This window comes from Microcaecilia unicolor, chromosome 6 (assembly GCF_901765095.1).
Source record: "Microcaecilia unicolor chromosome 6, aMicUni1.1, whole genome shotgun sequence".
Taxonomy (NCBI): domain Eukaryota; kingdom Metazoa; phylum Chordata; class Amphibia; order Gymnophiona; family Siphonopidae; genus Microcaecilia; species Microcaecilia unicolor.
In genome coordinates, this window is record NC_044036.1 from 61735760 (window position 1) to 61751567 (window position 15808).

Consider the following 15808-nt stretch of genomic DNA (forward strand, 5'->3'; position numbering starts at 1 on the left):
TCCTATCAGATTTTTGCAATGAAAAAATTAGACGTATTCCTGGATTCTGGATGGTTTGCAGTTTCCAACAGACTATTTTGAAAAACCAAGTTACAATACAATAATCCAACTTGGAAAGGAGCAATGTTTTCTACAAACTAAACAATATATACTGAAAAGAAGACAACACGTACTGTTTTTGCAATGCTCGCAATTACTTTGCTCATGGGTTTATCAGAAAACGAGATACCCTTTTTCCTTAGCATTTCCTCCAAACCATGAGCTCGAACAAGAATCTGTAAAGAGTGAATGAGAATTACTATAATATTAACAGACTGAAGAAATGGCATTGCAATCATAATCGTGGCTTTAGTATTTCCGTATTTATGGATATTTGATTTTGGCCTTATCACTGGAGGAACCTCAAGACAAGCTAGCTCCAAAGAAGAGTTACAAAAACTAAAACTAAATTACCTCTGCAGCATTAATTGTCGCGCCACAAAGGGATCCCTGCAGGTTAGCAAGCACAAACACAGGCATCATGGTTTTTGGACTTTTCAGGAAGAAGAAGTTGGAAGCTACTTCACCCATCATCTCATCTGAAGAACAGTAAGAAGACATACAGTGAAGGCTTGTTTGCCAGCCTCCTATCCACTGATTTTTCAAGTCATATTATCAGTGCAATGTACATGAGTCTAGAAAAGAACCTTATAGTGTGATGCTTCAAATTCCTGAGATGCTTAAGTAGCCAAATTTAGGGACATAGTCTATAGCATTTCCTTTCTAAATGGCCTAAAAACAAAATATCTGGGCTAGTGAAATGGGCTAGATGGGTTTGTTCCATAGAGACTGGTCTCACTGCATGATCGTTTGCACAACTTCAAATTGTTGTTCAGCTCATGCGGTTGTGTGCCAGGCAGTAATTCAAATTAAAACCACGGAGGAAAACATTCAATCAAAGAAATGTAAAGTGAAACAGTCCATTGTAAGATTAACATAAACCTCCTTGGGTGAATATCTTCAAAAAGATAGTCAATAAATATTAACAAATAAATAAGGGCTGCGTTTTAATGTTGTAGCTTTTTCCATAGTCCCTAAGGATCCATTTCTGATTTAGTAGGAACTGAATATTCAAAATGTATTCAAGATGCAGTAAGGTTGCCCAAAGTTTTAAGTAAGCCACAAAGCAGTCTTACTGATGGTATTTTAAAAATAAGAATTCAGTTGGTAGGTAAAAGAAAATGAAAAGCATCTCAATTTCTCCACTTGTGTATGTGAGCTTACTTTTCTCTGAGGTGATAGTGTTTAAAGTTTGTTACTCACCTGCTATCAACTCAATCTCACTATGGTGAATCTAGGTAAAATATATGAGTACACTGTGTTTTTGTATTGAGCACAACCACAAGCAGACATGACACTGATAATTATAAAACCTGAATATACTGTGTGATCAGCTGAAAAGCAGAGTAAGGTCTTGCTTTGATATTCCAAATTGTAAGAATGGAAATTCATAAAACAAAAATGAAACAGCATCAAAAAAGGAAGGAGGGGAGACCAGAAATAGATAATAATCATATTTTGAAAAACAAAATCTTAGAACGTCTTTCTGCCTTTCTCTCTCCCACCCTCCTCCCCTAATTTCTTTCCAATATGGCTGCCCAGGTACCACCATTCCCATCCCACCCCCTGGTATTTCAGTGTTACTCCACTTAACCATCTCTTGCATTGGATTTCAAGCTGAACTTGTATTTAAGTCCAAATTCTAGTACTGACCTACAAGGTGGCCCCTGATTTCCCACTACTGCTCATTCCATAGTTATTGAGAAGAACATCTTGAGGAAAAAAAATCTAAAATCCCATAACTAACCACTGCATTATCTTGCTATGAGGAATATGAAAAAATTATTTATTTATATTTTCTATCTTTACATTTTTTAATCATAGAACCTGATTTTTTTTAAAAACCTTTCAGCAGTGAGGATGCCACAACTGTGTCTAGCAAAGGAACTACAGTGTTCCAGAAGTTATTTTAAATTCATCCTTATAAATTCCTGGGGAAATCATTATTAGGGACAAGTCCTGGAAAGAGTTCTTTCTGAAAAGAGCATTATGGGTGTCTTTTACAAAGGTGCACTAGTGCTTTTAGCATGTGCTACATTTTATATATTCTTATGGGTGTCCCTAGCGTTTAGCGCATGCTAAAAACGCTAGCGTGCCTTAGTAAAAGGACCCATATTTTCCTAAAGGGAAAAAATAATTACAGCCATTTTCCAAAAGGCAGTAAACTTCTTTTATTAAAAAAAAAAAAAAAAAAACCTCTTCGCAAACCAAAGTGCCATAACCTGAAGGTAAATTCATATCATTAACTTACATGAAGAAATGCCAAAACGATAAGCCTTGCTGTAGCGATAGCTGAGAAGATCAAGTGTTGGCTCCAACATCTTAAGGGCAAAATTGCAATCAGCAGCCCTGAATCAAATGAACAGGTATATAAAGGCGGAGGAGAATTTTATCACAGGGCACCTAGGTTGAGAGTTCAGGCAAGTACTGAATTTTTGCCTAATTTATAACGACATGAGGTGTATTTTCAAAGCACTTAGACTTACAAAGTTACGGAGCTTTGTAAGTCTAAGTGCCCCATAGGTTTCTATAGGGGCAGTTCTATAACAGGGTATCCCATTTTAGGTGTCCTAATGGTATTCTATAATGGCATCTTTCTCATATGGGCATGCTTAAAGGGACTTTTCTATGGTTTGTGCAATTACATTCAAAGCAGTTTACATAGTATATACAGGTACTTATTTGTACCTGGAGCAATGGAGGGTTAAGTGACTTGCCCAGAGTCACAAGTAGCTGCAGTGGGAATTGAACCCAGTTTCCCAGGATCAAAGTCTGCTACACTAGGCTACTCCTCTACTTATGCAGTACATTTAACTGAAGTATTTCGTAAGTTACGTGCATAAGTGGCAGACATACCCACACCCTCCCATGTTTCACCCACATGTACACCCCTTGCAGTCATACAGTACAGAAGTTATGTGCGCCGTTATAGAATACTGCATTGTGCACTTATGTGTATAAGTGACACTTTTCTGTGTGCTTACATGTGCAAGTCATACAACTGCATATACCCAGGTTTAAAATTGCCTTTCACAAGTCTGTAGAAAATACTAGGGGACATTGTTCCCTCTAAGCTGAGCATGAGTCCTCCAATGGCATTGCTGCCAGTAGGTGGCGGTGCTTCAATATTGTGTATTCAATCTAGAGAATCAGGAAGGTTCCCTGGAGCCCTGCATAGCTTGCCTGTTCCTCAATATTGAAAATGTGATAGTGAAACAGCACCTCCCCACTGGCAGAACTATAGGTGAAGGACTCGTGTTCAGCTTAGAAGGAACAGTACTAAGGGAAGACCAGCTAGAATTGCACTTAGATTGAAGGCATGGATATTTATGCCTGCTGTGAAGGGGATGTAAATGTTCACACCTAAAGTATACATATAAAATGTACATATGTAAATTGTAACTCTGCCCAAGCTCTAACAAAACCTCGCCTCTGAACATAACAACATCCAGGTTGCGTAAAACTATTCGACTTCTTTTCAAAGTGTGGACTTTTATGGTGTAATCCCTGGGGTAATTTCATAAGTGCCATTTTATATGTGCAAAATTGCCGTTACTCACCTGAAATTCTTTATAAAATTACCCGATTGTGTACTTTTTATGACAGAATAAACAAATTCAGCTTTGAAATTAACATTCTGATTGCAATGGCATTTAATTCCCATCTTCAGTAAGGACGGGAGGAGGGTATAGGCAGCATAAACCCCATTCTGGGAAGAGGAAATTCCCATAAGACTTAGAAAAAATAAGGAGGTAATGGAAGAGAAACTTCAGCTCCCAGGTGGCCACAAGCGAGTAAGGAATCATGGGTGGGGTCCTTGTTATAAAGGAAAACGCACAGATGTCAAAGTTTTGTAATAAAATAACAACTGAGAGCTATTTACTACAGAAAACCTCCTCACAGCTAAAGACGCCCATCTAGGAGAAAGAGACAAGGGACCAATGCAAATAATTAGCGCAGATGGAAGATTGCAGTTAGAACAACATCTGTGTTCAATTTTCTGGGTGCCCGATGTAGAGGAAGGTTTTGTGGAAAAGCAAAACCTTGCATTAGTCACCAGGGCACAGCATATTAAAATGGAGCTATTAGCTTTTCCGCTCCGATGCAGAGAACTGATGCAGAAAACTTTAAGGCAAGCACAATGTGGGAACCTGAACACCAGGTCTGAGGAGGCATAGAAGGATTAGCTTACTCTTCTGCTGGAGTTGCATCAGAGCAGCATAGTTAATAGTCTAACACCTGAGCCCCCAGACCCCTGATCCCTCACCCTCAAAAGGTCCCCCATTCCCCAATACCCTATTCCCCAATCCTCCCAAAACGCCAATAGAAAAAAACTTGGTAGTCTAGTGGACCCCCACCCTCTGCAACCCTCCAATCCCCCAAAAGTAAATCCCTGGTAGTGTAATGGACCCCATCCCCCATGACCTCCCATGAGCCCTCCATCTTGAAGAAGATGCAGGAGTGATGCTTACTCACTCCTGCCTCCATGCTGCTTCTAAAAAGGCAGCAGCTTAACGAATGTGATGCATGGAACGCACCATGCAGAGTCAGTCCAGGCTGCCAAATAGTGTGCCAAATGGTGTGTCCCAGGATGCATTGCATGGAGTCAGGCATCGTCATTTTGGAAAATGGAGGTGCAGAGGTAGGAGTGAGTGGGCATCTCTCCTCCCTCTTCTTCAAGGTATGTGGGGGTCGGGAGGGGGTCTGGGGTCCCAGTGAGGACTGTGGGGGATGGAGTCCACTAGATCACCAGGGATATTTTTAAGGTGTCAGTAGGGACTGGTGAGTAGGGGGGTCCACCTCAGAACCAGGGATATTTTTGGGGCGTGGAGGTTCAGAGGATCAGGGAATTTTTTTAGGGAGATGAAGGCAATCTCTTGTGTAGCACTGGGCTTTTTAAACCATGTCTCCCTTCCTGTCAGTGCATGAGCCAATCACTGCTCATATACTGATGGAAAGGGAGACATTGTTTGCTTTGTAGTGGCAAACTGCTGCTTGCTACCACCGCGGTATGTACTCTTTTTTCTGACAGTGCACACTTTTCAACATGGCGGTCATTAGCATGCCATTAGTTTACTGCACAGGAGAGCAAAATCTTCATGTTAGGTTAGTGTTAGAAGCCTGAGTTCAGTCATTGGCACATGGCTCTAGCACACAGTTTTCTGCATCGGCCCCTCAGTAACTGGGTTTAAGAAGTGCTCAGTAGAAACAAAGAATTCTCAGCTACAGGGAGAGACTGTGACATTCACACTTGTTTATAAAAAATAAAGTGAAAAACTGACTTAAGCAATATAACTATTTGAACTACGTTTCAAGACCTGGAATTTAACTTGGGATAAAAGGGGTGTAGGATTTAAAATACCTGACTACGTTCAAGTAAATACCATTTTGTTCTAAACTTACAGTTGGACAAGGGCTGGGCTCTTGCTCTTAGCCAAAGACTTAATATGAGAATGTGAAAAGCTGGCAAGCTGTAGGTTGGACTTTATTTCTCCTAGTATGGTGTTAGCCACAGTTATTATCACTGTAAGAGGAGGATTGGTGTCAAAGATAGCCAAGCAGGCTGTCATACGGACTTCTGTATGAATGCTACGATCTGTGTAGATCTCCAGGAGAATTCCCTGCACCTGAAAGGGGAAGAAAAATTGCTTTAGTATCACAGAATAACAAACTTTATACACAAACTCAGTTATCTTTCTATTTCAGCAGAGCTGCCAAGGCACAGTTTGGCCATATTATATATCAACACACAAAAAATTAAGAAACGCCCCCAGAAACACCCCCATCCTGGCCCCCAAATGTGTACGTGTGTTAGGATTTACGCGCACATCACTATAGAATTCAATATGCATGTAAATCCTAATTATTGCCAATTAGTGCTGATAATTGGTTGTTATCACCCAATTATCAGCACTGATTGGCTCATTACTCAATTAAATTATGTGCGTAAATTGAGCATGCACTCAATTTAACGCTCGTAACTCATAGTGCCATATATAGAATCTGGCCCTAAGTGCGAATTGTGTAACGGCTATTTTGCATGAAACTGCTACTAGCCTTAATCTGCAGCTTTGCACCTATGTCAAAGGTGGATGTAAGTGCTGACCCCTAATGCAAGTGCCGACCCCTAACTGTTGGCAGTGAGGCGAGTAATTCCTTCTATTCTGTAACCTGCATGCCTAACTCTTAGGCATGCCCCTGACCCATCTCTAGAAGTTGTAAAACCAACACCTGGTGGACAAGGAAAAATTCCCTACGGAGAAAAATGCCAAACAACAGAGTAGGGAAGGGACTTAAGTCAAGAAAACCAGGTGGGATTCTAGAGGTCAATCAAAGTCTTTAGTCCCAATATGATGAGTACAGTGAAAATCTTTATTTCCAAAGAAAAACAGATACAATGAACTCAACCCGGTCCCATGTTTCGGCAAAAAATTGCCTGCCTCAGGAGTCTGATCAACTGTCTCAACATCTAGCACTGAACAAATAGAGCACAAAACTAACTACAATAAGTGGTCTTTTATCTCCACATGAGAAATGCAAAGTCCATCGCTACAAATGCTTCTAGAAGAGGGACTAAGGAGAGTTGCATACAACTGCTATCTGGTGCTAAATAATGCCAATTAAAGCCAATAATTGGCTGTTAACTCCAATTAACAGTTAATTATTAGATTAAGTTGTACACACAACCCATATTCTGTAAATTGCATGTCCAAATTTTCATGCAAATCCTAAATTTGGGTGCACAAAGATTATAGAATTAGGGGATTAGTGACCTGCCTTAATGGGGAAAGACAGGCCATGCCCCATGTGAAAACTAATATTGTATTAGTGTATTTTTCTTTGTACCTTTTGGGGATAACGTTTGCCAATTTTCCTCAGGCTCATCACAGCATCAGTCTGAATTCTGGTGGACCATGAACCAGACAGGAACTTCTGGATGCTCTTAATGCCTTCTGGCTGTCCTGCATTCCCAAGGGCCTTCAGAGCCAATGATGCATCGTCCTCAATATCGCTATGAGCAGCTTCAGCTGCCAAGGTACGGAGAGGCTACAACAGGAAAGTGCATGTTTATTGTTTAAACCAGACCTCATGGGCATCCCTTATTTAACCACAGGCTATTGAAAACCACTAACAAAAACCTCTCAGCTGCAGGAAAACCAGAAATAAGGTCCTGCAACTTCTATTTTAGTCTAATTTTAAAAATCTGAACACTAAAAAGCTGACTTTTCTTCTTTGTTGACCATAATCTCAAATGCAACAACAAGCATTGCTAGATTTCTTAAATAGATGTGGAGCCCAATTTTCCATAGGACACAGATCAGAAATCTTTACATGGTGTGGATCTCCATCTGTAAAGAGCAGCTTTCCTTACAGGTGGGTATGTTTCTAAAATAGTGGCCTTAACATTTTAAATGCAACATATGTGGGAGCTTGGAATTTTTGGAAGAATACAACTGCATTTGACTATACATAAAGCAAATTTTGTTTCTGCATTCACAAGAAAGTTGGCTTTCATTCCAAAATATGGCTGGATGACTAGCAAGCATATGGAAGAGAATGTGCATTATTTGGGTTTAAGTCAAACCTTATCTTTCAGCTAACTATGCTCCTGTCAGTAAGTGAACTTACGAAGGGATCCTGTTACAAAGGCACACTGAAACACGGCTTGCGGTAGTGTAGGTGCGGGTTTTGGACACCTGCCAATCCATTTTTTTGTGCACCTGTAAAAAAGGCCTTTTTAAATTTTGCCAAAAATGGACATGCGGCAAGATGAAAATGGCCGTGCGTCAATTTTGGATCTGAGACTTTACCGCCAGCTACCTAGCAGTAAAGACTCACGTGGTAACCAGGCAGTAATGACCTACACGTGCCAAATGCCGCTTGGCGCACATCTGTTACGCGCACTCAAAAATGAAAAATATTGTTCAGATGTGCATATCGGACGTGCGCCAAAAATGAAATTACCGCAACAGCCACGCTGTAGTCGGGCGGTAACTCCATTTTGGTGCACGTTAGGCACACGTAGACGCTTACACGGCTTAGTAAAAGGGCCCCTAAGAACATAAAAACATGAGATCTCCCATACTGGGACAGACAGAAGGTCCATCAAGTCCAATATCCTGTTTTCAATAGTGGCAATTCAGGTCACAAGTACCTGGTAGAATCCCAAAAGGTATATAGACTCCATATTGCATATCCCAGAGATGAATAGTGGATATCCTCATGTTCACCTTATTTATAGACTTTTCCTCCTAGAACTTATTTGAACCTTTTTTAAACTCATGTAATCTGACTGGGTTTACCTCATCCTCTAGCAATGAATTCCAGAGCTTAACTATGTCTTTAGTGAAAAAATATTTTCTGCTATTTGTTTTAAGTGTAACTTCATTGCATATCTCCTAGTCTTTGCACTTTTTGAAAGAGTAAACGACCGATTCAAGTTTAAACGTTCCACACCACTCATTATTTTATATACTTCTACCACATCTCCCCTCAGCTGTATCTTCTTCAAGCTCAAAGGCCTGGCCTCTTTTGCCTTTCATCATAGGGAAATCGTTCCATCCCTTATACGATTTTGGTCACTCTTCTCTGTGTCTTTTCTAATCATGCTCTATCTTTTTTGAGATGCAGTGGCCAGAACTGCACAAAATACTCAAAGGTTCAGTCACACCATGGAGTGATACAGAGGCATTTTACATAGTAACATAATAAATGAAGGCAGATAAAGACCTGAACGGTCCACCCAGTCTGCCCAACAGTCACACTCATTTTCAATTCATGATTAAATCAACAATAAATGTGATATTATATACTTTATCACAAGTCTTTCTTTGGCATTTCTGGGACATAGACTGTAGAAGTCCGCCCGGCTCTGTCCTTATGTTCCACCTACTGGAGTTGCCGTCAAAGCTCACTTCAGCCTATCAAATCTGTCTTCTCATTTGCAGGACCCAGACCGTAAAGGTCTGCCCAGGACTGTCCTCAGTTCCAGCTACTGAAGTTGCCATTGAAGTCCTTTCCAGCCTATCCTAAATTGGATTGCCATATACAGACACAGATCTACAAAGTGTGCCTGGTAGCGGCCTAAGGGCTCCTTTTACAAAGCCAAGCTAGCAATTTCCGTGTGGCAGACGTGACGAAGCCCATTCAATTCCTATGGGCGTCATTGCATTTGCCGCGCAGGAATTGCTAGCGAGGCTTTGTAAAAGGAGCCCTTAGTTCTTCACAGCTGGAGTAGTTGTCCAAGCGTCACTCACAGATCCACCCCCTGCAGCCATTTAAGGATTTTTTTTAAATTTTATTTTTGTTTTCTACCATCTATTTTCTAAATAGGGTTCCTTTGTGTTCATCCCATGCCTTTTTGAACTCCGTCACTGTTTTTGTCTCTACCACCTCCCTCGGATAGCATTCCAGGCATTGACCACCCTCTCAGTGAAAAATAAGTCTACCACCCTGCAACCTCAGCTCATGTCCTCTAGTTTTACCATTTCCTCTTCTCTGAAAGACATTTGTTTCTATATTAATACCTTTCAAGTATTTAAACATCTGTATCATATCTCCCCTGTCCCTTCTTTCCACTAAGCTATATATATATATATATATATATATATATATATATATATATATATATATATATTCAGGTCTTCCCGTCTTTGATAGTCTTTGTTTTATTCTCTATTCCTTTTATAATAATTCTCAACATTCTATTCACTTTTATGGCTGCCGCTGCATACTGAGCAGAGGATTTCAATATGCATATCCATGATGAAGACTAGCAGGACTTGAATTTGAAGATAGTGGGTTGTGGATTCTTATGTTGTTTTATGATTGGTCTTTTCTGTCCTATCTTATTTGGCGTTCCTTTCCAAGGATTTTATGTCTTTTATTGTAAACCACTATGACCTGTTCTCAGCAATGGCGGGGTATCAGAATTTTAATAAATATAAACATAAAGATAAATTCTTTTCCTAATATGGAACCAAACATTGTGTAGTTGTAGTTTGGACTGCTCTTTCTTACATGGATCAGTTTGCAAATGTCCACATTAAATTTCGTCTACCACTTGGATACCTAATCTCCCAGTCTCACCAGGTCATCTTGCAAGTTATCACAATCTACATGTTATTTAACAACTATGAATAATTTTGTGTCATCTGCAAATTTGATCATCTCACGCATGGTTCCCATTTCTTGATCATTTATAAATATGTTAAAAAGCAGTGGTCCCAGTACAGATCCTGGTGGCATTCCACTATTCACCTCTCTTCATTGAGAATATTGACTATTTAACCAGCATCTCTGTTTTCTCTCTTTTAACCAGTTCCTAATGTTAGTAACCTGTTGCAAAGGTGATGTTTTAAATTTGGTCACAAAAATGGAGTACTGGGGACTGGGGCTGTATTGAATGGTGCTAATCTTGAGAAGAAGAAAGAAGAGATGCTGAACTGGATTAGAATGGCTTGATGATTCCTGCTTTTAACTGAGGGAGAAGCTGACATTTAAAAATTGGCTCACAGATGGGGCGATGCTCAGAACTGCCTCGGCAAGCCAACAGTGCAGAAATAATTCCGCCAGAAAGTTAGCTCGCCAGTGTTCAAAGGAAATGGAATGCAAATCATATCCATGCTGCTACAGGCAAAGCAAGGAGGAGGATGTCCTTGGTGCATATGCAGAAGAACTTCCTGGTAAGCCCAGCTCCTGTGCTCATGCGCCAGGCAAACCCAAATATGAAGCATACAATTGGCATCTGTTTTCTGTGCCTTTAAATATACGCTTTTTAAAATATTTTTCCTTGGAAAGCTTATATTTATATGCAGGAAACAGGTGCCAACGTGCATGTTCACTTTCAGGTTTGCTCGGACTCATGCACATTTGTTTCTCACTACTGGTGCTTAGGGGCTTGCACGGGCTTCCTTCTGCTTCAAAATTAAAGAACAAACTGACAGATTTTAAAGAAAGAATCATGAGAAATCCTCTCTTCAAACACCCTGACGCCTGCTCTGAGCTGGCATAATTTTTTTTCAGTGGTAAGGGTGGCTTTGTTTTGTGTACTGTTCTCTGAGCATTGGGAGGGAATAGGAAATAACCTCATTAACATCTGTTTGACTACATTAGCATGCTATTTGTGCTGATCTTTGGCGCACTCGTTGTTTCCCATAATAGTGCCTCTGAGCATTCTGCGCTCACTAGTGCGGATGCTAGTCCAGCACTAATGGCCTCTAGCGCCCGCATTTGCTTTTGAACATCGTCCTAACAATGCTTTCGGAACCATCACTGTACACTTCCTGAAACAGTTTGGGAGAAGTTTTCTCATTACCCGTATAACTGCAAAGCTCACAGGCACTTTTTTACCTGCAAGCTTTTTGCACCAGAGTATAAAATGAAAGTATATGTTCCCTTTCACTATGAAAATTACTTGAGAAAAAAGTACCCACTGAAACCTGCAATTCCTTTTCTATTATAATTTTCATGGAGGGGAGGAGTGGCCTAGTGGTTAGAGCACCAGTCTTGACATCCAGAGGTACCAGTTGCAAATCCTGTTGCTGCTCCTTTTTTTCTTGGGCAAGTCACTCAATCCTCCATTACTTCAGGTACAAACTTAGATTGTGAGCCCTCCAGGGACAGAAAAATACCCAGGGTACTTGAATGTAACTCACCTTGAGCTACTACTAAAAAGGTGTGAGCAAAATCCAAATAAATAAAATACCTGCTGAAGTGGCTTTGTAAAACTTAATTGCTCTCTTGAAGCACACTGGTTATTTAGCAAAGCATTTTAGGTGGCTCTGTGGAGGCCTCATGTCAAGATAGTTGTTCTGAAACGTGCAAACAATAAATCTACCAGTACGCTAAAAAGACCTTTCTCAATAGTTAGATACTAGGAGAGAGACTGAGGCTTTTTCAGTTCTCACAGTGAAGTGCATGGCACATGCTGCAAGCCCCTCCCCCCCCCCCCCCCCCCCCCCAGAAGAAAAATTCACTTACAGCTAGAATCTCTGAAGAACATGGATATTTTCGACAATATTTGTGGATCAAAGATCCAAGTGCTAGGATGCCAGTCTTGTATGCAAGGAGATATTTCTGAAGCTTTTCACTGGTTACTAATTCCTGTAGGAATAAGAAAAACACAGGTTAAGGTAGGAATTTTATCAAAGCCTGGAATACATAGGGCCCTGTTTACTAAGTCATGCTAGAGGCGCATTAGCATTTTTAGCGTGTGCTAACCTTGTGATGCCCATAATATTTCTAAGGGCGTCTATATGGTTAGCAAACTTTAGTAAACAGAGACCATAATGTTTTATTGTGTATTGTGTTGACACTGTAATGTAGTATATTATGCCATATTTGTACTGTTATTTGAATATTTTTACTGCTGTAATTATTATTTTTATTGCTTCAAAAAAGGTAGTAAATAAATCCTAATAAATAAATAAATAATAAACAAAATAATTCTACAGACACAGTGGGGAATTAATGATAGCTGGCTCATGTCTTTGTAAAATGTCTGCATGATATCTGAAGCCATTTACCTTTACTAAAGTGATGCATAAATATATTTTAAAGGGCCCTAGTTCAGGATAATGGGTGAAGAAATACCTTTTAATCAAAGATAGAACTCTGGGGCTGATATTCAACTGGTGGCAATCAGCGTTTTGCTGACCACCACTGGTGTTATGCCTGAAAAATTAATATGGGGCCATGTTTGAGCTTCAACATTGAATTTCGGGGTTTGCGGAGCTGGCTACAGCATAGCTATTTAATCAGTGGCGTAGCTATGGGGAGCCTTGGGGGCCTGGGTCCCCCAAACTGGATCTGGGGTCCCTGGTTTGGCTGGTGGAGGTCCCTAACCCCCGCCAGCTGAAGCCTTTCTCCAGCGCTGTTCTCTGCGCATTGCCTGCCCTGCTTCCCCTCATGCCGCATGCATGCTTGGTTTTAGGCTCTCACAGTCAAGGTGTGTCGTGTTGCGGCGGGGCAAGAATTGCGGCACAGAGGCGAGCCAAACTGTGCCCCCCCCCCACACTTTTGGCTCCGGACCCCCAAATGTTGAGGTCTGGCTACGCCCCTGGGTTAAGTATGATATTTAGCACTTAAATAGCTATGGGGCACCACATAAAGATAGAACTAACTTTTATGCAGTCCTATCTATGTGCTGACCTTGGCTGAGTAAGTGCTGAATACTGACTCTTAACCATCCAAGTGCCGAGTTTGCCCCGTGAACACTCCCAAAATAGCTGGTTTTGAGTTCAGCACTTATTGGTCATTTTCAGTGGCTCTAACCAGGCACTTTATATGGTGAGGAGCTGTTTCACCTGACCCCTCTAAATACTTATGCTTAAAAGATCTGGTATCAGTTATTTTTAAATAGAAAATGAAATGGAATTTTATGAGCATTGGGACCAGAAAAGGAGCCATTCAGTTCTAATGTTGCCTCAGATTTTTTTTTACTGATTTTACTAGGCTGTGGTAAGAAATGGGCCTAGCCCATCCTAACGTGGGACTTTCCCATGTACTAAGCCCATTTTTACCTCAGTGAGAAAATAGGGCATTTTTCATTTTTTGATTTGTAGGTCATGCGCTTTTGTCATTAGCGCACGGCAACTGCAAATAATTAACGTAGGAGCACTTACAGCCTCCCATTTAGCAGATGCTAAAGGCTCCCGCATTAACTCTGCATTAACTAGTTAGTATGCGCAAATGTGGAAGTGCTAGCTGGTTAGCACTTCCACACCCATTCCCCACCCATGCCACGTCCCCTTTCAAAAAGTAATCCCTCCCCCAAAATAGTGTGTGATTAGTATGCACAAAAAGGGAAATTACTACAGCACCTCTTTGTGCATCCTGCAGTAAAGCCTTCTTCAGTATGCTAAGCTCACATTAGGGCTTAGTGCACCTTTAGTAAAAGGATCCCTTTGTACATCTGTATTTGCATTTTCAGATATTCTGTGCTTTAATTAGATTTTCTCAAAAAATGCACTATATTGGTTGCAGAAGCATTTCAACACTACACGTGATAAAGTCCAGGTATGTTCAATCACATGGATGGTAAGTAGCTATGTCAATTTATTATAATGATTTCCTGCTTCTGTCAAACAGCATATACTCCGTAGGCAGCTTCTTATAGGAAAATCCAGTAGATCTGTGCTTCTCAACAGAGGCACACCTAGGAAGTCAGGTTTTTCAGGATTACCACAATGAATATGCATGAGATAGATTTGCATACAAAAGGTATCCAATGTATGCAGATTATCTCATATATATTCATCTGGTCAATACTTAAAACTTGGCTAAGTACCTCCAGGAGTCAGTTGAGAAACACTGATGTCAAAGGTCATAAAGAGGGGCATAATTGAACGGCGCCGGCCATCTATATGGGCGGCCATCTATATGGCCGGCGCCGCAGTCCCAAACCGTATTATCGAGAAAGATGGCCGGCCATCTTTCGTTTCGATAATACAGTTGGGGCTGGCCAAATGTCAGAGATGGCTGGGTTTGAGATGGCCGGCATTGGTTTTTGCCGATAATGGAAACCGATGCCGGCCATCTCAAACCCGGCCAAATCCAAGGCATTTGGTCGTGGGAGGAGCCAGCATTTGTAGTGCACTGGTCCTCCTCACATGCCAGGACACCAACCGGGCACCCTAGGGGGCACTTCTAAAAATTAAAAAAAAATTAAAATAGCTCCCAGGTGCATAGCTCCCTTACCTTGGGTGCTGAGCCCCCCAAATCCCCCCCAAAACCCACTCCCCACAACTCTACACCATTACCATAGCCTTTATGGGTGAAGGGGGGCACCTACATGTGGGTACAGTGGGTTTGGGGGGGGGGGTTGGAGGGCTCCCATTTACCACCACAAGTGTAACAGGTAGGGGGGAGATGGGCCTGGGTCCACCTGCCTGAAGTGCACTGCACCCACTACAAACTGCTTCAGGGACCTGCATACTGACATTTGAGGCTGGCATAGAGGCTGGTAAAAAAATGTTTTTTATTTTTATTTTTTTGGGGGTGGAAGGGGGTTGGTGACCACTGGGGGAGTAAGGGGAGGTCATACCCATTCCCTCCGGTGGTCATCTGGTCAGTTGGGGCACCTTTTTGAGGCTTGGTCATGAACAAAAAGGGACTAAGTAAAGTCAGCCAAATTCTTGTCAGGGCCGGCTTTCTTTTTTCCATTATTGGGAGAAGCCGGCCATCTCTTAACCACGCCCCCGTCCCGCCTTCTGTACCCTGCTGACACGCCCCCTTGAAGTTTGGCTGGCTCCGCGATGGACTGCAGTTGAGGCCGGCCAAAATCGGCTTTTTATTATACCGATTTTGCCGGACTTGAGAGATGGCCGGCCATCTCCCGATTTGTGTCGGAAGATGGCCGCCCTTCTCTTTCGAAAATAAGCAGGAAAGTTAAGCAAGCAGGGACTCAATTGAGGCCAATGGACTAACCCATGTGATTTCCTGTAGCTGTTCAGTTTTCTCACATACAAGTTTGCTACCTATGCAAATGAGCTGGGTAGCAAGAGACATGGTCAACACTAGATTGCCTTGCCTAAGTTGAGCAAGGTTATTTTTGAAAGTGGTCGGCAAAGATGTCTTCAGTTCACAGTTTTCACAAAATTCATAAGGAGCTGCTTTGTATGATACAGAGGGCAATACGGCACATGCACAATTTTACTTTTGTGGAGCAACATGTCTGAGAAAACTTCCTCAAATGGCATTTCCTACT

The 15808-nt window shown here is 41.4% G+C and overlaps 1 protein-coding gene across 1 annotated transcript in view; it reads right to left on the reverse strand.

Moving 5' to 3' along the window:
* Window positions 1-15808, reverse strand: part of LOC115471884 (vitellogenin-A2-like) — a 98110-nt gene that overhangs the window by 68909 nt on the left and 13393 nt on the right. Inside the window, 6 exon segments of the mRNA XM_030205790.1 lie at window positions 174-275; window positions 454-578; window positions 2351-2448; window positions 5503-5726; window positions 6946-7146; window positions 12082-12204. Coding sequence (XP_030061650.1) covers window positions 174-275; window positions 454-578; window positions 2351-2448; window positions 5503-5726; window positions 6946-7146; window positions 12082-12204 — 873 coding nt within the window.